Here is a 24,674-nt window from a genome sequence, read left to right as displayed (position 1 = left end):
CAAAGGATTTCAAAAAACAAGGACTCAAAGAGAATAATCTTTTACGGAGAATAAATATGAAGAACAAAATGTAGTCCACTTGAAAAAAAGGAAAGTGAGACTGCTGCTTTTGCCACTTTTGGCATTTTGAGAAAGGAAAAAGGAACTGAAAACTGTTATCCACTGTTTGGTCACGTTTGGTCAGAGATTATCGTTGACCTGCTGCTTTGGACCAACTAATCCTCACCAGATCAGAGAAGGGTCCCTCACACATACAGAGAGACGGAGGCTGAGGCTGGAGCACAGCTTTGGAGGAGGAGGAGGAAGTACGGGCGGACTACAAGGGTCCAGGCCCCATGGCCACCGACCCGGGAGAGCCCTCGGGCACAGAGGAATCCTCGGAAAAACCCGATGGACAGAGGGAGGAGGGCACGGAGCGGGACAGTACCATCTCACAGCGGGACAGGACTCACAGCACCCCCTCAGATTTTCCCTCCTCCCAGGCGGATAAGCGCAGGTTGGCTGAAGGTGAGGATGGGCAGAAGGTCCAGGGCAAATCCAGTTGTTCCATCTGCTTCTCTGCTTCTCTGTCAGTGGATTCTGGACAGAAACGTCTGAGGAGAGAGAAGCGCTTTTTTAGAAAAAGTGTGGAGATCTGCGAGGAGAAAGATGACGTGGAGATATCCCATGAACCCTCTCACAGCGCTCCTGTGCTGGACCTTCCGACCTCTGACTCTGTCTTCACCAGTAGTGCCCCACAACAAGGAGCTGCCTCGGCCCACGCTGCTCTGGGCCAAGAACCCTCTTGTCCCAGGACAAGCCAGGACCAAGGCAAAGACCTTTCACTGTCAATCCAAAAGAAGGAGCGGGACAGGGAGCTCGAGGAGGAGGCTGAGATGAAGGCAGTGGCCACCTCTCCTGGAGGACGCTTCCTTAAGTTTGACATTGAACTGGGTCGAGGAGCCTTCAAGACGGTTTACAAAGGGCTAGATACGGAGACATGGGTGGAGGTGGCCTGGTGCGAACTACAGGTACATTTTACGTTTTGCATGACTAACACAAGTGTTGTATGGCAGCTGCCCACTGCCTCTTACATATTGTCCAGTGGAAGGATGGGTTGTATATGTTAACCTTGACAGCAGCCTCTTTATGTAGTCCTTGCTTAAATGCAATGTTAAAAAACTTCACATGAACAGAAGGACTGTTATCTGCTGTAGAAAAGCAGTAGAGCCAAGATGTTAGTTAGACATATCAATACTTCCTTTTCTTATTTCATGTTATTGAAAAGTTTATATTAAATGAAACATGGAAGCAAGAAGTTATGGAATTGAAGAGAGGACACAATCAAGTTGGTGACAACATTTGCCAATTCATGAAGTGAAATGAAGTTGGGTAGACTAATAGCGGTATTCAGAAAAGTAATGGGAGACATTGTTCTCTGCTGTGACCGTCACTGGACATGAAGTGGGTTGTGCTCATGAAATATATGTGCAGATTCTTTGCTCCACAATAGAGAACTGTGCAGTAGTGAACCATCTGATCTAACTGCTGGCATTGTTGGAGAAAAGCCAGTCATGTGTTTGGCTTCAAGCTAATTACAAAACAAGAGCCTATAATCCTTGAGTCTATTCAGTGTTGCTACACGTTCCCAGTACATGACCTAGAACTAAAGCCAGCCAGAAGACCTCACTTCTCAACACCTTACTTTTGTCAGGATGTTCATTCATGAACATCTTAGTCTCCATTTTGGGCTGTTGCCTGAATATGATCCACTATATTTCATTTAGAGTTTCTACATTTTAGCATTGTACTGCAAATTTGTGTGAGCTTAAATTAATTTGGGATGTTGTACATACTGTGTACATACTAAGATATAGGTCATTTAAATCCCACCATTTTGTAAGATGAACTTTCAGTATAATGCAATTAATAGAATTTTGTGATTATTGCTCTAATCGATTACAACAATATGTTAATCAAAAGGAAAAAAACATTAATTCTAAATGTGTTAATCTGCATCTACTCATTCCCTTGAATGGAAAAGGTGCTTACAGATTGTACTTTTTGAGTACATTTACAACAGGGTTAGGGTTAGTTAACAGTCTATATCTGTGAGATCACCTACATTCATTTAATCAATTTAGGCGTGCTGACCTCTCTAAGCAAATAATGACATGATTCTCATCTATTGTGTTGTAATAATAATTATTATCAACTAACCGAATAGTCTTGACATCCCTATTTGGGATTTGGGATATGATAAGGGAAGTTCAATTGTTACCTAGATAGTTACACCTGGCTCCCAGGGAGGAAGATGGCTGTCCATTGAACATGTCAATGGGCTGTGCAGCCAGGAAGTAGCATCAAATGATGCAGACTTGCATACTGCGTGGCTGCTCTGACCAATCAGTGCGACAGCTTCTAGAGCAACAGCTGCTAGAGTGAGAGCTAGAACAGAGCAGCGCGAAGCAGAATGACCCAAAGCTAAAGATTTAAAAGCTGTTTTTGAGAAACTGGACGATTTTGAACTGAAATAGGCAAAAATTGCCATAATATCTGACTTTTGTGAAAGCTGTAGCCTGCCAGCTGAACATGAGCAGTTTGTTTTACATACTAAGGGGGAAATGCTTTTTGGGCTGACAAGGATTTTTCGCTGCCGTTCCAATGCACTGGCCACTGGGGCCGACTCACGACAGGTTTAAATTATTAATTCCCAATCCAACTAATTTGATAGCTCCACGAGTTATTCACACATACCACATACCATTGTATATTACTCCAACTTCACTCCCCTTAAAGATTATGCACACTCACACTTAGTCGCTTACAGTTTTAACTTACCGTAAAATAATTTACAAATGCAGCATGAACGAGAACAAATTCAACTTCAACTCTGGCTGGGAAACCTGTGGCTGTGGTGCTGTGAAGCTCCTTATTGCTCCCTCAAATGTATCGTTTGTTGCATTTATAATTAGGATGATGCCACTGCAGCAGCTCTGGCTATGTCAACATATGTAGTGTGGACTGTCACCCTCTCTTTCGCTCCGTCACTGTTGGTGCAAGACACTGAGTGAAGCTGTGATCCTGGGTGTTACGGACCGTGGCTGCTCATGAGACCTCCAACAAAAACCCTGCTCAGACAGCAAATTAGACTCATTCTAGATCTCCCAAACCCAGGCCAGACCAGATTAATCCAGGCAGGCACCATAACAAAACCAGCTACACTGATTCTGATGCATCTTGAATTGCTGTCCTCATATATAATATTTTGGAAACCTATTAAAAGGTCCAGCATGGCTAAAACAACCAGACTAACTACTAACTAGAATGTTTATTCCTATTATGTAATTAGTAAAGTTGGCATAACATTTGGCCTCCTTGAACTGGAGGATTATGCCCCTGGTAGGATCCCCCCACCAGGATGACAAACGGGCGGTTCCCAAACTTCTTATGGAATATTAAAAAAAATATATATTTTCAAGATCTTCTGGCCCGTAAGCTTTATTGGACAGTAGAGGACAGTTTGAAATGGGGGATGAGAGAGAGGGAGGACATGCAGTAAATTGTCAGAATCGGGAATAGAGCCTGGCATACGTCTGCTGTGTCTTAACTATTAGACCATATATAGCTGCTACTGTAAAAAAATATCGGGGCCCCACCCTGGAGCCATTCCGAGCGACGTAATGGCAATCAAGGCCAGGCCCAGCCCGAAAAGGCAACACCTTGAAGAACCATAAGGGGCTGGTGCTGTGTGCTTTGGATGGTGGTCAGGGGTAGGTGCAGTCTCCAGCACTGGGAACATCACCTCGCTGGCAGGGAAGAGCCCACGATTGTGCGTGAGGAGTTACTGGCTGGATATATTTGGCCTCACCTCCACGCACCAGTATCCTTGAGAGAGGTTGGACTCTACATTTCTAGCATTGCCCACTGTGAGAGGCGGCGAGCTGGTTTGAGCGTGCTCCTAGCCCCACAGCTCAGCTCCCACGTGTTTGCCTTCGCCCCAGTGAATGTGACGGTCACATCCCTGTGCCTTTGGACGTGGACAGATCTCTCACGGTGGTATCGGCCTACGTGCCAAACAGCAGTGCGGCGCACCCAGCCATTTTTGTCTGATCTTAACTGAAAGAGTGCACTAATTACAGCGTTTTGTCTTGTATGTGTAACCATTAACTGACCTGAGCCCCTTGCTGTAACTTCACCACTGTCTTGACCAAACCCCACTGGCCATTTCAGCTATTAATTATTACTACTACACTGATCTTCAGCAATTCAGCAATTCCGGTAGGATCATTTGACCTGGATAGCAGTTTTAACTGACCAGCTTCTTTCTCAATATAAGCTCAAATAGAAGAATATATTAACTAATACAAATCGAAAATAATAGGGCAACTTAAATGGTTTGAATAAGGACTATGATGTGTAGTGTGTGGAGGCAAAATTGTCCACCTTTTATTAATAAAAGTGTTAATTGGTACAGTATGTTCACAATACTAATCTATCATTTGTCAATGATATTTAAAATATTAGTTGTTATCACTGCCATTAGTATTAAGAAATGTCAGGCCTAAAAGTTGCATTGGATGCCATTTCTATTAATGCTATTACCTTGTGTGGTTTACTGAACTTGGCCCACTAGCCTCTGCCTCTAATCTCTACCGTGGGCCAGGCCTCTTCAACTATCTATCTTGTTAGTCAGAGCTGTGCTAGTTTGAAGTAATCTAATCCCAACCATCCGCCACCTAGGATTTAAAAATGCTGACATGCTTCCTCTCACATGCCACAAAAGAGTATATTGACACCAGTAAATGTGGAAAAAGTACGTCTACATAGAGGACTGCATTATTTTTAAAGTATTTGAATTGTGATTTATGTTTCATATCCAGATTCAATTCACAGTGCACTTATTATATCCAGTTGCTTTAACATTTTAGAGAATAGTATAATGCACTTGTACAAGAATCCCATGCATTTAAAAATAAATTCTTGAAATTTAGTTTTTATTTTTCCTCATAATAAAATATGTTTGCAGAATATAATATATTGCCAAAATAAAGGCAGTCTTTGCAATAAGATAATTATTATTTATTTATATTCTGGGATATAGCTGCTACTGTAAAAAATAATAATAATAATGTTGTTTTAAATATATTATTGAATGTGCGCACTCTGACTTGTGTGACAGTAGTTGAGTAGATCTATTTCTCAGCCTTTTTTATGAAGCTTCTTAACCGACCCTTCTGCCTCAACAGATGTCAGCTCCCAAAAAATCCCTAGGTGCACGACCAGTTCCTGGGTCAATACTGTTTATAGTTTCATGTAGACCCCGAGATGAACACTGTGCAATGATTAGCCTCATATTCATAAACATGTTGATTAATCATTGAGTTGTATCATATTTATTGATGTGAGGAGTTCCGGCTTTTGTAAAATAATGACTTAAAAGTACGAGTGGACGATATTCCGACTCAAAACTTTTGGCGACAGAGCATTCTCCCGAACAGCACCCCGACTCTGGAACTCCCTCCCCCAACCTGTCCGCCACTCTCCCTCACTCACAACATTCAAATCCCGCCTAAAAACATACCTCTTCACCCAAGCCTATGACCTCCCCTACCCCTAGCCTCCTCTACCCCATTGCCTACTCTTCTACCCCCTGTTACATCCCCATCTTTTTCTCTCTACTTCTTCTGTCTTGTTCATTTTATCTCAAATCAAATCAATTTATTTTTGTAAGGCCCAAAATCACAACAACAGTTGCCTCTGAGGGCCACAGGGAGAAATGAATCAACAGTGTCTGTGGTGGCGATGGAGTCAGACAATGTCTGTATATTAATGTGTATTGTATGTGCTGTCCCCCCCTGTCTGTAAATACCCCCCCTTTTTTATATATGTTCAGCGTCTTTGGGTCACTGAAAAGCGCTATATAAATAAAAGTTATTATTATTATTATTATTATAGACAAAAATGAATATCTAAATTTGTATCTTTTATTTTATTTTGTTCATTAGCTTGATAACATTATACACATAATATTCTAACAATGCATCAGGAATGTGCTAAAATGTGCCTGTGAACGTCTTGGTTGAGGATCAGGTATTTCACAAAACATGAATGGACCATGAATGGATGTAATAATAAATGCTATTCTGGATATTCTAATTTAGCTCATTTCCCCCCCAAAAATTGCGATATTATCAATTTTTTTAAAATATAGCGTCCAGCTCTACTTAGAAGAGAAGTAATATAAGCAAGAATGTTTACGTTTTCACACACACACAAACACAATAAAAGAATATCATAAAAATATTTTTACTTTAGCTAACTAACAAAACCAAGCCACTTCACAATAATTTGGTATAAAAAAATGGTATTAGATTTTTTTTATAATACTTATTTTTTCTTGTGAAATTTAGAATTTAATGATTCATGTTAAAAGTATTTTTTTTATTTAAATTACCGTACACATTGCTTAATTTTTGTTTGACTGGTTGGCTTTATTTGTGTGTAAGTTTCCCAGGCTACTGAAGTGTAGAGCCATCTGTCATTTGAACTTTTGCCCAACTCTTTAGAAGCAAGAATTTCAAGGATGGTGGAGACAGTATACATGGATGTGTAAAGCTGCAGACAGATAAGAGAGTGACAAAAAGAGCTTGAGCTTTCAGGTAGTGCTTGATGCATTTATATGTATGCTGCACTCGACACACCTACTGGTGCATCAGTTGGCATTAAGGGATCAATACAAGTACTTAAAATAGGGACAGCAATAGGACAACTTACTCTTAGCCATATTAGGACACCAGACAGGCTCTTTGTCAATACTACTTCTGTTGTGATTACCTCGGCAAACATTTCCTGAAAAGGACAGTGGCTTATTAAACATAAGAACATAAACACTGTAACAGCGGTCATGGGCCTACAGAATACAGACATAGTTACAGAAATGTTTATTAATATGCACTGTCCCTTTGACCTATGCTTCAATGCTGCTGGGGCAATATGTTAGGAGCAGTGGTCACTGCAGCGCCCAGGTACCCATCTCCAGATCTTGAGCTCGGCTTGGTCAGGATCTTAACTGGAGGGTTTTACCTACCATACTATACGTTTTATAGGCCTTTGCTGAAAATGCTGGCTTGTTTCATGCTTCTGACTAATAAGAAGTAAATAGGCGGTTAGCTGGGGTCAAAAACAGTTTAGCACACTTGAATTCACTGACAACAGTTGCTTTTGACATGTCCAAAAATATACAGCCACTTACATTAGCCAATCAAAGCAATTCACAGAAAAAACACAAAAATCTGTATTTGATTCATAACGTTCAAAATCAATGCATTGTCTCTATGTACGTATGTATGTACTGTGTCTGCTTAACATATTTATGGGCAACAAATTCTTAAGCATAACATTTGCAGCACAACGTTTGCTATGTAATTTTGAGCTTTAACGCTGAAGCCTAGTGCTGTGCGACGCTGGCCTGAAGAGCTGTCCTTGGTGATTTTTTATGCCATACTGAAAATGTGTGGCAGATGCAGAAAATGTGTTTTATACAGCCAAGACATGGGTGTTGCCAGAAGACTAGAAAAACTGTTAAGTGCTATAGTACCATCTAGTGGCAATACATTTCAATGCTCCATTCCCGTATCTGAAAATTATAACTCTGGTTATGTGCATAATTGTTGCTATTTATTTCATATTTGCCGGTCTGCCTTTATCCTCAGGACCGCAAACTGACCAAGGCTGAGCAACAGAGGTTTAAAGAAGAAGCAGAAATGCTAAAAGGGCTTCAACATCCCAACATAGTGCGCTTCTATGATTCATGGGAATCAGCGCTGCGTGGCAAAAAGTGCATTGTGTTAGTGACTGAACTCATGACTTCTGGAACACTCAAAACGTATGTATAATCACATAGATCATGTCATCAGATCATCAATCATAATAGATCATTATAGTTATGATGTGTTTTTTTTCTGCACAGATACCTGAAACGCTTTAAAGTAATGAAGCCTAAAGTCCTCCGCAGTTGGTGTCGGCAAATCCTTAAGGGGCTGCACTTCCTCCACACCAGGACTCCTCCCATAGTCCACAGGGATCTCAAATGTGACAACATCTTTATTACAGGCCCCACAGGCTCAGTGAAGATAGGAGACCTGGGACTCGCAACTCTTATGAGGACATCATTTGCCAAAAGTGTCATAGGTAAATGTGACAAACACTAACGATGTTGTTTTTTTGGAGTCGTTTGAATATAGTTTGAATGGTCAGCCTATTGTAATTCAAGTCTAAATATTGTATTATCCTTCTATGTTCAGAGCCGTTATTGGCGATTGTTATAGTAACCCACAAACAGAATCTATGTTAATTAAAACAAAAGTAAGTTAAGGGTTTATTTGTGCTGTTATCTCTAACAGGAACTCCAGAGTTCATGGCCCCTGAGATGTACGAGGAACACTATGATGAATCTGTGGATGTCTATGCCTTTGGGATGTGCATGCTGGAGATGGCTACCTCAGAATACCCCTACTCTGAGTGTCAAAATGCTGCACAGATCTATCGTAAAGTCACAAGTGTAAGTCACTGAACACGTTTGACTATAGCACCGACGTGGCTGATAAACTGTGTCTTATTATTCTAATTATGTTTTTTTATTTTACAGGGAATTAAACCAGCAAGCTTTGATAAAGTGAATGATCCTGAGATTAAGGAGATCATTGAAGGTTGCATTCGACAGAACAAGAGCCAGAGGCAAGATATTAGTAATGATCAGCTCTATAGTGTGCAAAACTGTGCCAGCAACTTGATGTATTTATTTTCCTGTGTTGTCACCTACAGATTATCAATAAAAGACTTACTCAACCATGCCCTCTTTGGGGAGGACACAGGGGTACGTGTAGAGCTTGCAGAAGAAGACACAGGGCTTCAGGACGGTCTTGCCCTGCGGATCTGGGTTGAAGAGCCTAAGAAACTCAAGGGAAAGCATAAAGATAATGAGGCCATTGAATTCAGCTACGACTTGGAGAACGACAGCGCTGAAGAAGTGGCTCTTGAAATGGTGAAGCCAAAGTCCTTTTTAGTATAGCAGGTTTTACACAATATTCCGACTCAATAAATACATTTGACCAGATGCAGAGCTATTCTAGTTGTTATTTTGTTACAACTTTGTGGACAAATGTATATGGCAGAGACTAAATACACAATTCCTGGCTTGATTATCAGCTGCTTCCTGTTAAATTACTTTACATTTTCTTCTCTTATTGTAGGTAAAGTCAGGCTTCTTCCATGAGAGCGATGCCAAGGTGGTGGGAAAATCCATCCGGGATCGTGTTAATCAGATAAAGAAGTCACGTGAGCGCAGACAGCAGCAACTCCTCCTACAGCAGCAAGGATTTGAAGAGAAGAGAGACCCCTCCCTCATCTCCTACGCTTTTTCTCACCCCTCGGGTTACTCCTCCCTGGGGCCAGCTGGACCGTCAGAAGATGTCCATGATGTTGTTGACCAGTTTGGTCAACAACACCATATTATGAGTGGGGTAACTCTTAGCTTGACGGGTTAGCATCGATATCCATATATACAGGATATTACATGTTTCGAGCAATTTTATATCATTATATTTTTCATCCAAAGGAGAGAGCCTCGGTTCAGCCAGCTGTGAGTCTTATGCCAGTGGACAGAGCCAAGTGTACTATCAGCAGGGGGACTCTCATACACATCTTGCAAGTGTATGTTTATTATTTTAGAAACAAACGATCAAAAATTAACTCTTCATTCTAATAACTTTTTATTTGTGTAGAATACTCCTGCAGTGATCCATCCTCAGTTGATATCAGTGGGAGAAAACAGTAATGTCCCTCTTTGTCAGGCAGAAGGGGCATTTCTTCAACAAAACAAATTGGTTCCACGGGTATCATCAAGCATACCCCAACAATTCTTTCAGGTGAAAAGGAGAATTATTCAAGTGTACTAAGTAAAAAAATAATGTTGCCTGTATGAGTGTGTGGGCCTATGGCTTTCAACAATGATTTCTTCAAATCGCATTTGTAATCATCTAATCCTAACTATAAACTGTCCAGGGTTTTTCCCAGAATTCCATTCAGCATATCCTGAAATTCTGAATAAACTCATTTTCATTTAGAAAATGTTAAGACCAATCATGTAAATTAGGGTAATTAATGTAATTTGTGTTCTGTGAGTGGTCTGTGAGAAACCCAACAAAAAAATAATCTGTTGAGTGTTTATGCTTATTCCAAAGCTTGTACTTACCTATTTTTCTACTGCTGTTTTCTTTCCGCTCTGCCAACCCCTCTCATCGTGGCTCATTATTCTACATAGTCTCACACATACCCAGCAGATGCGTTTCCCACTACCACTCCCCATGGGTCACTGCCTCCCTCACAGGCATACATGCCCCTTGTCTCACCACAGACGCCCTCTAATGTCCTCATTACATCCATGTCAGTCAGTGATCCAGCTGGACTAGTGGGGACCATTGTGCCCCTTGCTCAGCAAAGCCAACCCCCTGCCACTCCCATGCAGCCCCCTGACATCATTCCCCAGACAGTACCCCAGCAAACACCGCCCGAGCTGATCCCTCAGCAAACTATTGTCCAGCAACAACAGATAGGGATGGATCCACAGGCCTCCAATCTGCAGCTCCCTCCATCACAGCAGCAACAGCAGCAAATGGAGGCCCAGGCCACTCTGCTTCAACAACAAGTTAGTACCGCTCAGGCGCTACCGGACCCAAGTCAACAGAGCCTCGCCACGTTGGCTGTCCACATGCATCAACACGAGACTTCCCAGCAGACTGGCGTGCAGCACACTCAGCCTCAGACACCAGTCGCATCTCTAAACACAGGTAGGGAGTCAGCGCTGCCGATACAGCACTCAACAGAGCAGCAGGCCTTTTTACAGCACCAGTCTGTGGAGCTAAGTAAGCAGCAACAACTTCAGTCTCAACCCCTGTTTGTACAGCCATCCCAACAACTTGAGCACCAACAGCAGGCTGTAATTGAGCAACACCAGACATATTGCCAACAACAGCTCGATCAGCAAGAACAAAAAGCTCTGCTTCAGCAACAGGCACAGCTACAAGTAGAGCAGCAGCAAGCGCAGATCCACAAACAATTACTGGATCAAGCCCTGATCAAACAGCAACATGAACACCACCAAGCGCCTGTGCAGCCTCAAACTCAGCCGCCACAGCCCCCTCAAACCACTCAGATTTATTTCCAACAAACACATGAGGCACAGACACTGCTAAATGAACAACTGTTACAACAACAGAGTCAGCATCAGAAAGAGCAAGAGCTTCACCAACAGGCTCTCTTCCAGCAGCATCTACAGCAGCAGGCTCTCCTACAGCAACAGCAGGAGCAGGCTCAGCTCCAACAACAGGCCTTACTCCAACAACATCTGGAACAGCAGCGGCAACAGCAGGCTCTGCTACAGCAGCAACAAGTGGAGCGGCAGACCCTGATTCAACAACTTCAAGAACAACAACACGCTGCTATTGTTCAGATCCAACAAACAATGAAACAAGAACAACTTCAACCAAGTCAACCACAGATTCATAAACAACCAACAAATATTCAGCATGTCTGTGTGCCACAGGTGCATGCCACCCAGACTGTATTCACACCACAGCAAGGCATGGAGCAACAGCAGCAAGCAACTCCTGTCCAAACTCAGCAAACTATTGCCCAGCCTCAACGGACTGCCCCCATCATGGAGCATTATGTTCCGGTGGCAGCTCAGACCGAAGGTGTGTCCCACAATCAATCAGCTGAACAGATTCCTGTACTGACTTCTGTGGCTGTCCCAGCTCACATCCTGTCTCAACAAGGACAAACAGAAGGTCTAATTCAGAACCAAAAGCAGTTTATTTCACAATCTGCTGCTCCAGTGCCTCACATTCTGAATGAGGCCAAAGTAAGTCCATCGGTTCAGGGTCAGGCTCAGCAGGTCGCTTTACAAACCGTTTATTCTGGTCAGCCTGCCATGTCTCATGTTCCAACCAATGGCCAGCTGCATGGGTTGACTCCTGTTAAGCAAACAGCTCCAATGACAGGACTAATGCAAGGACAGTTGCAACCCCAAACTCAAAGCCTGTCTCTGCAAGTGGCTCCGTCTGTAGCTTCTCAGACCCTTCAGTATGTCGGTCAACCTCTGAGCCAAACGGTGTCATCCCTCCAGTCGGACACAACGCACGCGAACCCACAGCATTTTCAGAAAATGGTGCTTTCACCTGTAGCCACAGTTGGAGCACATGCATGTTCTGTGGACCCTGTAAAGTTAATCTCCAGTCCCCAACCTGTGCAGCAAGTAGGACAGATGATGTACATAGAGCAGCAAAGAGCTGCATATCAACAACAGAATATAGTGAGCAGTGCTGAGGCTTCAGCAATCTCTTACCCTCATTCTGCTGATTCCCAGCAGCAACTGAAAAGCCTTCCCCAAATCCAACCGCCTCAAATCCACCCACCGCAGACAGCTCCTACCCTGCCCCAGTTACCTGTGCAAACCGCTGTGAATCCAGTAGACTCCCCTAATACAAGTGCTGCAGTGACTGCTGGAGCTGCTCAGATCCTTCAGAGTAACGTGCCCCACTATAGCCATGTTGCAGCTGCCACGCCCCCTTCCCCTCAGCATCAAGTGAAGCAGACAGTTCACACACAGCCCCAGATACAGACACAGTCTCTTCCACAGACACTCACTGAGTCAGCCACAGCTGAACCCCATCGGCCTCATGTTGTCTTTCCTGCACAACAAACCCTCAGCCCTACTCACTCATGCCCAACATCACTACCATCCCTTTCATTGCTGCCATCAAACCATTCTGCTGTCCCTGCTCCAGATCTGCCTTCATCTCCTCCAGCTGCCCAGGTTACCCTCCCGTTGCCTGCCAGCCTTATTCCCACCTCCCTTCCACCTGTTGCATCTGCCACTTTAGAGCCGCTTGACTCTAATGCCCCCATTTTGCCCAATGCCACACTGCAAGACTGTGACCTTTCCCTGCTGGGCATTGCTCAGGTACAGGTTTAACTCAAATTGATTTTGTTATTTTGATTTTGATCTCTTTTACCTTATGATATTTGGAAAGTTAATGTTCTTATAACCATCTTGAAACATTTTACATTCATATTTTGGTACAATATAAGTAAAATTGTATATTGTGTATAGTAGATGTACATTTAAATATAGTATTTATAGTTTATATTAGTTTATATTGAATGTCATTGAAGGTTTTCACATTTTTTTGCTGCTTTTCAGGGTGGATCTTTTCTGTCGAGTACAGATGGTCATTCATCATTGGGGTATGTTGTACATTTTTCCATATTGAATATTTTTTAAAAATAGTGACAAGACAGTATAGCAGAAGAGACTCAGATTTAGGTGATATGCGGATCTCTTCAGTTCTTGTGTTTTTGTCATTTTAGTACATTTTTGCTTTTCCTTGAGTAATTTCTTGGATAAAACTACCCTGGCAATGATGTATTCCAAATTAAGTCCTGGTTTAACTTTAGCCCCAGTTTAGCCTTGAAATAATCCAGTTATATATATATATATATATATATATATATATATATATATATATATATATATATATATATATATATATATATATATATATATTCGCTCATCATTTCCTATATATATATATATATATATACATATATATATATATATATATATATATATACATATATATATATATATATATATACATATACATATATATATATATATATATATATATATATATATATATATATATATATATATATATATATATATATATATATATATATATATATATATATATATATATATATATATATATATATATATATATAGCTTTTGGCAGGAAATTATGAGCGAAACAAAACCTGAAGGAACTATCCTTCTGCAAAGGTGGTGGGCCGGCAGAGGGCTGTGTGAGCTCAGCAACTGAATGTTTTAAAAAATAGAGCTGTGCCTATCATAGTTGACCAGAGTATAGTTAACCAGGCAGTAGCTTGTCCAGGTGAGACAGCAAGTCTTCAAGGCTGAACTTTAACTATAGCTTATTTGTTGAATTTTTGAATCAATCACAGAATCTGATATAGGTATTACAGTTTAGACCACTTAACTACTGGGCAACACAGCATTAATTGAATTAACTTTCAATAAAGTAAATTTTACTTGTGCAGACAGAGAAGACACTTCTTATTCATTTTTTCTTATTCTACAATATACTGATACTTTACTTCCTCTTCCTTAATTTTAATCTATAGACTTCTGAACCCACTGTAACAAAGAAACATGTATTTAGTACTAGCGACAATCATCTGCCTATAGGTCCATTCCAGCAAGTGGAGAAGAGACTTTTCATCTGATTGCCAATGGACAATTAGAAAAACTAAAATGTCAAAGAAGATCTTCTTGTCAAAAGCCGGAGAAAGTGTTGCATCAATTCCAGCTGAGCATGCTCCAGGTAAATAATCATGGATAAACATTATGTTGTTGTTGTTTTTTGTAAAAAGTAAAAAAAATGTCTGTCACAGGTGTCCAGCAGTGGGGACAATATGGTTGAATGTCAGCTGGAGACCCACACTAACAAGATGGTTACATTCAAATTTGACATAGAAGGGGATGCTCCTGAGGACATAGCTGATTACATGGTATGTTGATAAAAATTTAATATTTCATTATCCTCTTCCCAACATTAATGCATTATTGGCATTTCATAGGTGGAGGAAGACTTTGTTCTGGAAGTGGAAAAAGTCAAATTTGTTGAGGAATTTAGAGCTATAGTTAAAAATGCTCAAGAAATTCTTCAAACCCATTCGCAGGTAATTTATTTCTACTATAAGCTTTGGAATATTTACATTGTTTTTTTATTTTATTGTTTGATTCGAAATATTTAAAACAAAGTGTAACTAAACACAATTCTCTGTAGACTGGATGCACTGACCAGTTACATGTAGGCACATCAACTTCTGTCTCTGGTGAGTGTAGGTCTAATAATCCTACTTTAGGCCTGTGTGATGGAATTAACTATTAATTTATATGTGTTCTACTTTAGGGGAGTCAGTCCCTCATTCATCTCCTGTGGGGCGTTGGCGGTTTTTCATCAACCAGACCATCCGACACAGAGACTCCTTGTCCAGTCAAGGGGCCGTCACCACAACTGCAGAAGGAATGATCATCCAATTGTCAGAAAAGGGTAAGGTTGCCAGAAGCTGCAAAATGTATTAGACGCATCAATCTTTTTCTCACCAGAGATTGGTAACAACCCAAGTAATCCACACATTCAAAGACATTAACCCATACATGTTCATAAATTATATTATGTGCATCATGTGAAATGATCCTTGGAAAAGTATGGAACACATTTACAGAACATTTTGAAAAAGAATTACCGGTAGTTTGTAATTTATGCTTCAAGGCCCCCGTCTGTATTGAAAAGAAAAACAGACCCATGCATTGCTCGGATGTAATTTTCTTTTCATGCCCTTTCTTTCACACATGACATGGAGTTTTCAAGGGCTTTTTTAACCGTATTGGAACCAGGTTAAGAGATGGTTTGGGCCTGGTCATTTAAGGGCAGTCGCAATAGCAGGAGCGTAGCCAGCCTAATTGTTTCTTGCTTTGAACTTTTCTTTTGGTGTTGCGTGAGAGTTAGTGGGATGGGCAGTTGAAGCATTGGGACAAAGGTCAGAAGTGCACATATCCCTGGACATGTATTGCCTGGTCCTGTAGCCATTGGGCCCTATTTCTGTGTGTAGTGTATATTTAAAAAGCGGGCTGTTAATGGCTCTATCAGGCAGTGGGCAGACTTTCCGGAGGAAATTGTGAGGTATCCAATAGGCAAGACAAGTTTATTTGTAGAGCACAAGGCAATTCAAAGCGCTTCACACAATGGGAAATAAATGCAGACATGCAAGACATGAAGTGAAATCACAAAGACATTACAAAAATAAAAAAAAACAGTTCAAGACATAAAATAAAATAATTCATATGCACAGATAAACAAAACTGTTTTAGCGTAGATTTGAACACTGTCAGAGTAGAAACCTGCCTCTCATCTTCAAGAAGACTGTTCCAGATTTTAGCTGCATAAAACTGGTAAAATCAGGGGCACCAGCAGGAGGCCGGTTCCTGAGGTCCTCAGAGTCCGAGATGGTTCATATTCCACTAACATGTCCGAGGTGTACTTTGGTCCTAGGCCATGGGGAGACTTGTATACAAGCAAAACTGCTTTAAAGTCTATTCTCTGAGCCACAGGGAGCCAGTGCAGAGACCTGAGAACAGGACTAATGTGATCATACTTCCTGGTTCTAGTCAGGACCCGAGCAGCAGCGTTCTGGATGTACTGCAGCTGTTTTACAGCTCGTTTGGAGAGGCCAGTGAGCAGGCCGTTACAGTAGTCTAATCTACTGGAGACAAACGCATGGAAGTCTCTCCAAGTCTGGTTTAGACACTATACCTCTGATTTTGTCAATGTTTTTTTAGATGATATAAAGCTGCTGATGTTATTGATTTGATATGGCTGTTGATTAAAATTCAAGTCTGAGTCCATTATTAAGATTTCTAACTAGATTTGTAGGTTTTAGAGCGAGACTCTGGAGGTGACCGCTAACACTTTCTCTTTGTTTCTGTGGGCCAAAGACGATAATTTCTTGTCTATGTCTTGTCTATGTTCAGCTGGAGAAAGTTGTTTTGCATCCACACACTGATCTGTAGGATGCTGTGACAGAGTGAATCCACTGGTCCATATTTACCTGCCGTTAGTGAAACATAGATCTGAGTGTCGTCTGCATAATTACGATAAGACACATTTTCGCTGCTTATCAACTGACCTAATGGCAGCATGTAGAGGTTGACAAAAAGGGTCCCAGAATTGACCCTTAGGGCTCCCCACAGGTTAGGGGCATGTGGTCTGAGACACAGTAACCAATTTCTACTGGTTCTACTTCCAAATACGTCCGTAACCAATTTAGGGCAGTGTCAGTGATGCCCACCCAGTCCTCTAGTCTCTGTAAGAGGATCCCATGATCAACAATGTCAAAAGCAGCACTCAGATCTAACAGAATTAAGACTGAGGCTTTGCCCGTGTCAGTGCCCCGACTGAAAAACATCAAATGAGTTGTTTATTAAGAGGAAATCTGTGAGCTGTTGGTAAACAACTTTTTCAAGGACTTTGCCCAAAATGGCAGATCAGAGATGGGCCGGTAATGACTCAGTACTGCGGCATCAAGACTGCTCTTCTTTAGGAGAGGCTTTATGACCGCAGCTTTCAAAGACATTGGAAATGTTCCAGATTGAAGCGACATGTTAACTCTGTGAGTGAGTGGTGCTAAGTAACTGTTCAGCCCAGACTTTAGAAATCTGGTGGGTAACACATTGAGGCAGCTGTAGATGAAGTCAGACTGATGATGATCTCCTGGACCGTTTTGTCAGTTACAGGTGCAAAGTGAGTTAGCTCTAAGTGTCCAGGTGGTTTTAGGGTTATTTTTTGCATTATGGAATTTATTGCATTTTTAATGCCCTGAACTTTGTCATTAAAGAATAATGCAAACTAATTTGACTTGGATATGGAAATTAGTTCTAACGGCAGCTGAGCTGGAGGATTTGTTTATCTGTTTACTGTGGCAAACAGGACATGCGAGTTGTTACTGCAGCTTCCAATTATTTCAGAAAAATATCCTTCCCTAGTTCTACATAAAATGCCATTTACAACCACTGTATGTTTTATCATGACTAACTCACAATTACATATAGCCCCTCTGTGTTTCTCTTTTATAGAACATGACGGGTCTCAGGCAGAAATCTCTGCTCCCAATCAGACTCAAGCTTCTCCCGTTCCTGTGTCTTCTGTCTCAGCTCCAGTTTCAATGGTCCCTTCAGCTTTAGCTGCTTCTATTCCTCACAGCACTGCATCTGAAACAGCCTCTGCACCAGCCTCCTCGCTACAGTGTCCCATTCCTGAGCTTACTTCAGTCATCACAACAGCATCTTTCAATCAGACTTACAATGCACCATCCGCCTTAGCCACAGCTGCTGCCAGTGTTGTGTCCCCAACACAAAGTGTTGTTCTGCCTCTAGTAAATGCATCCCCTGGAAGCAGTGGCTGTTCAGTTGTCTCCCATAATTTAGGGGATGCGGTTAAAATTAACCAAGGGCAAAGTGTGCCCTCCAAATCAGTTCAGTCTCCTCCCACTAGCACCACAGAAATGTTATCTTCTGACAGCCAGAACCAGCAGGCCATTGTCCAGGTGATGGGCCTAGCCAAAGCCCAGCCACCTCAGTCTCTGCTTTCCTCAGCTCTGCCGGTGATGCAACAACAACTTCCACTTCACCAAGTTCAACATGTTTTACCTGTGCAGCCGCCTCAGTCTCTACAGCCGGTACAGTCCACGCAGTCACCTCCACCGCCACAACAGACCCATCACCTGGCCCCCCAACAAGTGCATCAGTCTCATGTTTGCCCAGATCAGCTTCAACTCCAACCATCTGTAAAGACACAACTGATGCAGCAAGTGCCAATGCAAATTCTACCACAACAGCAGCCTGTGCCTCTGCAGTCATTTATTCCTGTTACTCTCCCTTTACAGCAAGCTAATATTCAGCCAGGCACTGAGTATTCACAGCATCCACCTTCACCTCTTCCACAAACGGCTCCTTCAGCCAGTGCTGCTCCTCTTCAACAGACACCGCATGAACAGTTAAATTTACAAGGCCAGCTACATCAGCAGCCGCTGTTACAAGAAAATGCGGCTTTAAACCCAGATCCAGTTCTTCTGTTGTCCATTAGTCAACAGTTTGGTCAGCAGCAGTCACAACTCAGTGTAAGCGCTGTCCCACCACTGCAGATTCAACAGCCAACACACTTTACCCTTGATACTCAGCATGTGCCATCACAGAGACTGCATCAACACTTTGAACAACAGGACAGTGGACAGACACAGCAGAATTTTGCTTTGCAGAAGCAGCCTTCCTTAAGTCAAAGGTCTGATTCTGAGGTTTCGACTGGAGATGCAAGTGTTACAGAGGAGACAGGGAGCTACTCTGGACCTCAACAGCCTTCCTCTGTTTCATCGCTGCTCCCTCTCAATCTCAACACAACAGAAACCCTGCCAGCACAGGCCCATGCTATGACCCCATCTCCTGCTCAACCATCCTCTGTTGCTGAGTCTGACAGTGAAGGTCCACCAAAAATAGAATTTGTTGACAATCGCATCAAGACTCTGGATGAAAAATTGCGCAATTTGTTGTATCAGGAGTATAATAGTGGTGCTGCTTTGACTGGGGGAGCACACACACCTACTGGATCCACAGCAGGTATAGATGAATCATCAGAGCCACTGCCCTCTCTCTTTGGACCCTGTGTTCCTCCTGTCTGTTCCTCTGATACATCCCCACACTCCTCAACCTCCGGCTCGTCCTCCACCACACCCCGCTCATCCTCGTCCTCCCCTGAGCTGGACACAGATAACAAGGCTGAAGAACGTTGCCTTAAGTCATCGGGGGAGATTCCAGTGGTGCAGCAGCCTCACCATACTCTGCTTACTGAGACCAACCCTGTCTCCACAATACAGATTGATCCAATCATGGCACAGCGACCACCTATACCTGGAGAACCAATAGTCCTTGTAAGTAAAACGCCAAACGTGCCTTCTTCCTTCACTCAAAATGTATTTGTGTTCTGTGTTTCCACTCACCTCTGGTTCTGATAAATTTCTGTGTTTAAATGTTTACATATGAATGTTTCTTGCAGCCATTATTTATTGTCTCAACTATTCTAGGCTCTACCCCCTCAATCTGACACCAGTACAACTGGAGAAGCATCCTGGCCCCCCAATCAGCAGCCGATCCCCCTCCGGCATGGACAACAGCAGCGCAATGCAGGAGGTGGATATTTTGGCCTAAACCTGACATGTCCTAGTATCAGAAATCCTGTTAGCAAGAAAACGTGGACTCGCAAATTCAAAAACTGGGCGTGCAAACTGCGCCACTCCGCCAGCTTGTTCAAGAAACCCAGAGTCCAGCAAGGTAGCGTCATTTTAGGAAGCGAGAGCACGAGAGAGCGAATGGGGTGCTGGGGCATGATCCTAAACCTAATAGAGTGTACAGTAAATAGTGCTAGTTTGATAACATAGTAACTGCATTAACCCCCTGTAATAACGATTGAAAGATACTGCTAAATGTGTTTTGTATCGTAACGTGACTATAGCCATCATGTTATGTGTTGATGTCACTACATACTACATATTGTTTTTCCAATTTCCTTTAACTGAATTTATTTTCTTCAAAGTCTTTCTTTTTGCATGGATTACTCAGAGGCGAACAGGGGAGAGTAGAGGCACAGTGTAAAGCCTGAAGTCTTTGACCAGAACATATTACGTCATATCACCCTTTTCCCTGCCCTGTGTCCATGGGCTCACCCAGCAGCTACAGCTCACCTTGCTTCCACCTGGTCCAGTGCACACAGCACCGCACAACTGCCTTCACAACAAATAAGATAGATGCTAATACATACAGTGAGGAAAAAAAGTATTTGAACAACCTGCAATTTTGCAAGTTCTCCCACTTAGACATTATAAAGGGGTCTGAAATGTTATACCTGGTCATAGTCATAGGTGCATTTCCACTGTGAGAGATCTAAAAATCCAAACATCTGGAAATCACATTGTATGATATTTAAATAATTTACTTGTATGTTATTGCTGCAAATAACTATTTGAACACCTGAAAATCCATATTTGGTACAGAAGCCTTTGTTTACAATTACAGAGGTGAAATGTTTCCTGTAGTTCTTGACCTGGTTTGTACACACTGCTGCAGGGATTTTGTCCCATTCCTCCACACAGAGCTTCTCTAGATCTGTCAGGTTTTGTGGCTGTCAACGTTATAGTTTATAGTAATACAAACAAACAAGGAGTTTCTGCTTCAACACATTTTATTCAAATAAGTATGTACCCAAAACAGCAGCCCCCTCGCGCGCCGTCCGCGCTGACCTGATTATCCACGTCGGCGTCAGGATTTTTTTTTTAACTATGCGGAAGGTTCCATGTGGAAATTAACAGGATTTCATAGCAGGTAGCTCAGATTTCTCTGACATGTGCCACTGTGTCACGCTGTGTACCGGCGCACGCCTCGGCCTCTGTTTACACTCCCACCATCTCCACGCTAGGCTATGCCACAGGGTGGGCAGGGGACGCACGCTCTCGCTGAGACTACGTCACAGGTTGGGCGGGTGAAGCGGATTGATCTTCACGAGGGTAGGGCCGAATCTCAAACTAAGCCGTCTGCATTTCCGGGTTTGTGTGCGGGGTGATATTTTATAACTATTATGTTATGGGTGTTGCACAACACTTATTATTATCAACTATGCCATTAGGTTAGACTATGAATCGGGATGGGCTGATTCCTCACTTTTCTTATCATCGATACCCCACGAAGGGAGACCTTGCATGGAGCCCGAGTCCAAGGGAGACTGACAGTGATCTTTAGCCTCTTCCTTTTTCTAAGAATTGCTCCAACAGTTGATCTTTTTTTATCAAGCTGCTTGCCAATTGCCCTGTAGCCCTTTACAGCCTTGTGGAGGTGGATTTTTTAAATGCAGACCAACAGGTCTTTAAGAGCCAGAATTTGATTGGCAGGTGTTCAAATAGTTATATTCAGCAATAACATACAAATAAAATATTTCAAAATATGCACATACGATGAAAATGTTAGATCCCGCCATAATTTCTAAGTAGGAGAACTTGCACAATCACAGGGTGTTCAAATACTTACTTTCCTTACTGTATATATAGGTCACCGACATATATTACATAACTGTTTGTTGTACCTTGTTAATATATCTCAAAAATACACTGTATAGTGATGGTGCTATTTATTATAGGCTATAGGTTGCTTTAAGTTTTATGCATTTTGCATGTTATGATATAAAGCTAATTTTAGTCCCTGCATGATCCACTTTTCATACATGTCTCTGCTGGATCATTTTCTGTAAGTATTAGTACCACTACCATATTTGCACATATTGTTTTTATTGTATTGCCCCCATTGCTATAAACTACAATCCCATACCAACATAATGAACAATCTCATAGTCGATATTGTACAGATTTCAACTGTGACTTTGAGCTTTTATGTTTGGAATATACAATGGGAGTTGATGCAAATAATTGAGTGGATGTGTGTGACTGGGTGAGGGTTTTATTCACATCAACTGCTGTTTCTCTTAATATTTTTAACATATTCATGTTGTATTGTACCACCCCTCCTCATATGCCTCATATAATACTACATACTGTATCTATGTATGAGTAGAAAAAGATGCATTTAGAATGTTTGCACATTTCATAGACCTGCATGCAAACCATGTGGGTCAACATGCAATGTGTGAATAACTCTTTACTTTTGTGTTTGTCATCTACTCCTGTCTTGTGCCTGTCTTTGACTTTTCTTTATCAATGTGGTTTTATATCTGTGTCTTGTTTTTCTGTCCTTGTCTGCCCTTCATTCCCATATATTATCAGATGAAGCTTCTAGTAGCCAGTCCTTAAGTGAGGAGAAGGAACTGCCCTTCGTGAACTCCCCTGAGATACGCACTGGACGATTTCAGGTAAGTGTAGCCTGGATGTCCTATCTCAAATCTGTCGCGTCCCATGCCAACTATTAATGCCTTATACACTTGCCTGACTGCATGCTTTCCGTGTACCAAAGCCCCATACAAGAAGCATAAATATAATTCTAATACACAGCATTAATTAATTAAAACAAATTTCAAATAAATAAAATATTGGACTGCAGGCCGTGCATACCCTGAGTAACAAGACCTCACACCACTACTGGAGGTATAAATGATACATTGTCTTTCTTCCCATGCATGTTGTACAATTGTATCTTCAGGTAATTCCAGTGCTTCAGTCATCTCCCCCAAAAGAGACAGCACCGGGCCATATTAGCACTCCAAGGAGAGTGGGACGTTTCTGTGTAACCCAAGCTGAATCAAAAAAGGAGGATAAGCAGACAGACAGTTCTCCTGTGTCTTCGGTACTGGAGAGAGAGAGGAGGAGATCTCGGGCTAAAGAAGGGGATAGAGAAGACAGTAGGCGGACCCCAGCGATGTCTCGTTCCCACAGCCACACTTACTCACCTCTTGGCAGCAGTGATGATGATGAGAGCGAAGTAGAGGATGAAGACCTGCGGAGGGAGCTACACAGACTGAGAGAAAAGTGAGAAGCATGTAACACCCTCAATTACCGTATTTTCCGGAGTAAACTATATTTTTCATAGTTTTGGCCGGGGTGCAACTTATACTGATATTTATATACTTTTACTTATACTTATACTCCGGAGTGACTTATATGTAATATTATTTGTTATTTTCACACTTGCAACTGCATTTCATACTCCAGTGCGACTTATATATGTTTTTTTCTTCTCTAATATGCATTTTTTGGCTGATGTGACTTATACTCCGGTGCGACTTATAATCCGGAAAATACGGTACTTGTTTCCCAGTTGCCCGCACATATAGAGAAATCTAGAAGTGCTTAAGACCAAACACCAGGTTTGACCCTCATGAAAAAATAAATAAATTAAATTATTGTCCATACATATATTTGTATAACAGGTATAATAAGTTGTATAATAGTGGTTCAATGGTAGTTCAAAAAGCCTAAACCATAACTACATTTTTAGAAAATGTCAGTTACCAAAGGCAACATTTACTTTGTTTTGTAGTGAAAAAATTTAAGGGACCCCATCGTCAAGTTCATGACTGGTCTCAATTTTCAATGTTTTGATATGATGTGTGTTCTATATGCTTACATGCTAGCTTCTGTATTTTCAGCAGTATTAAGCCTTAAACGATTGTGGTTGTACAATCGTTACAGACACATCAAGGAGGTGGTATCCCTTCAGGCTCAGCAGAACAGGGAACTTCAGGAGCTTTATCATCAGCTTCGTTCTCTTAAGGACCAGAGGCAGAGTTTGCCTGTTCCTCTGTCCCACACCACACCTCTCCCTGCACCACCCCTGGTTTTGTCCCCACGGAGATCCCGACCGGCCAAAGTCAAACTCCGACGACCCCACTCTCACATGGACAACAATGGAGTCGCACATTCAGGTAAGGTATTTTATGATTACTGCCTATTTCATATTTTAATTGGCATCTCGTATTTAACGTTTTGTCTGATTGTCGTCATCTAGGCATCCAAATGTCAAGTAGCTATTTAGGTAGTGAACAGAGAATACCACTGGAGAACCCTGAGCAGCTTCCTTCCCTGCCTACCCAAAGAGGTACAGTTCTTCACACACTGCTAGATTATCATTAAAGACAGAAAAGTGTTGGCCTAGTCATTCCTATCTCCCTCCAAAACTCAAATGTAAGTTTGCATGCTTTTCATCAGCACAACAAAAAGGCTTTTGCACATCTGTAAAATGAGGGCATTAACTTAGCTGTACAGTATGCATTTTGTTTTTATTATTATAAGTATAAACATAATTGGAAAATGTTTCATTTTGTTTTCACAGATCAAAGTCCTCTAAGAAAAAGCACATTTACTGATGAACTGCACAAGTTGGTTGATAATTGGACAAAAGACCCAGTGGGATCTACCCCTCCCAAGCCTTCATTGAATCAAATAAAGCAAATTCAGCAGGTGCAGGAGTTAGGGGGGTGGAGCCATTCTACTGAGGTAAG

The 24,674-nt window shown here is 41.9% G+C and overlaps 1 protein-coding gene across 1 annotated transcript in view; it reads left to right on the top strand.

The window, feature by feature from the left end:
• wnk3 (WNK lysine deficient protein kinase 3) overlaps positions 1 to 24,674 on the top strand; it is a 28,587-nt gene continuing 3,913 nt past the window's right edge. The window contains exons 1-23 of the mRNA XM_072449996.1: positions 1 to 1,010; positions 7,695 to 7,867; positions 7,952 to 8,172; positions 8,385 to 8,542; positions 8,630 to 8,718; positions 8,806 to 9,025; positions 9,234 to 9,522; positions 9,599 to 9,693; positions 9,765 to 9,908; positions 10,304 to 13,003; positions 13,244 to 13,287; positions 14,312 to 14,447; positions 14,518 to 14,634; positions 14,704 to 14,805; positions 14,913 to 14,961; positions 15,039 to 15,179; positions 17,762 to 19,608; positions 19,762 to 20,008; positions 22,504 to 22,589; positions 22,877 to 23,202; positions 23,866 to 24,098; positions 24,182 to 24,271; positions 24,506 to 24,669. Coding sequence (XP_072306097.1) covers positions 336 to 1,010; positions 7,695 to 7,867; positions 7,952 to 8,172; positions 8,385 to 8,542; positions 8,630 to 8,718; positions 8,806 to 9,025; positions 9,234 to 9,522; positions 9,599 to 9,693; positions 9,765 to 9,908; positions 10,304 to 13,003; positions 13,244 to 13,287; positions 14,312 to 14,447; positions 14,518 to 14,634; positions 14,704 to 14,805; positions 14,913 to 14,961; positions 15,039 to 15,179; positions 17,762 to 19,608; positions 19,762 to 20,008; positions 22,504 to 22,589; positions 22,877 to 23,202; positions 23,866 to 24,098; positions 24,182 to 24,271; positions 24,506 to 24,669 — 8,346 coding nt within the window. The 5' untranslated portion in view covers positions 1 to 335. The remainder of the gene's footprint in view (positions 1,011 to 7,694; positions 7,868 to 7,951; positions 8,173 to 8,384; positions 8,543 to 8,629; positions 8,719 to 8,805; positions 9,026 to 9,233; positions 9,523 to 9,598; positions 9,694 to 9,764; positions 9,909 to 10,303; positions 13,004 to 13,243; positions 13,288 to 14,311; positions 14,448 to 14,517; positions 14,635 to 14,703; positions 14,806 to 14,912; positions 14,962 to 15,038; positions 15,180 to 17,761; positions 19,609 to 19,761; positions 20,009 to 22,503; positions 22,590 to 22,876; positions 23,203 to 23,865; positions 24,099 to 24,181; positions 24,272 to 24,505; positions 24,670 to 24,674) is intronic.

Source organism: Eucyclogobius newberryi, unplaced genomic scaffold (genome assembly GCF_026437365.1).
Source record: "Eucyclogobius newberryi isolate DKJ021-1_F unplaced genomic scaffold, fEucNew1.0.hap1 SCAF_17, whole genome shotgun sequence".
Classification (NCBI taxonomy): Eukaryota; Metazoa; Chordata; class Actinopteri; order Gobiiformes; family Gobiidae; genus Eucyclogobius; species Eucyclogobius newberryi.
Note: the sequence above shows the minus strand (reverse complement) of the source record. Positions and strands in the feature narration are given on the sequence as shown.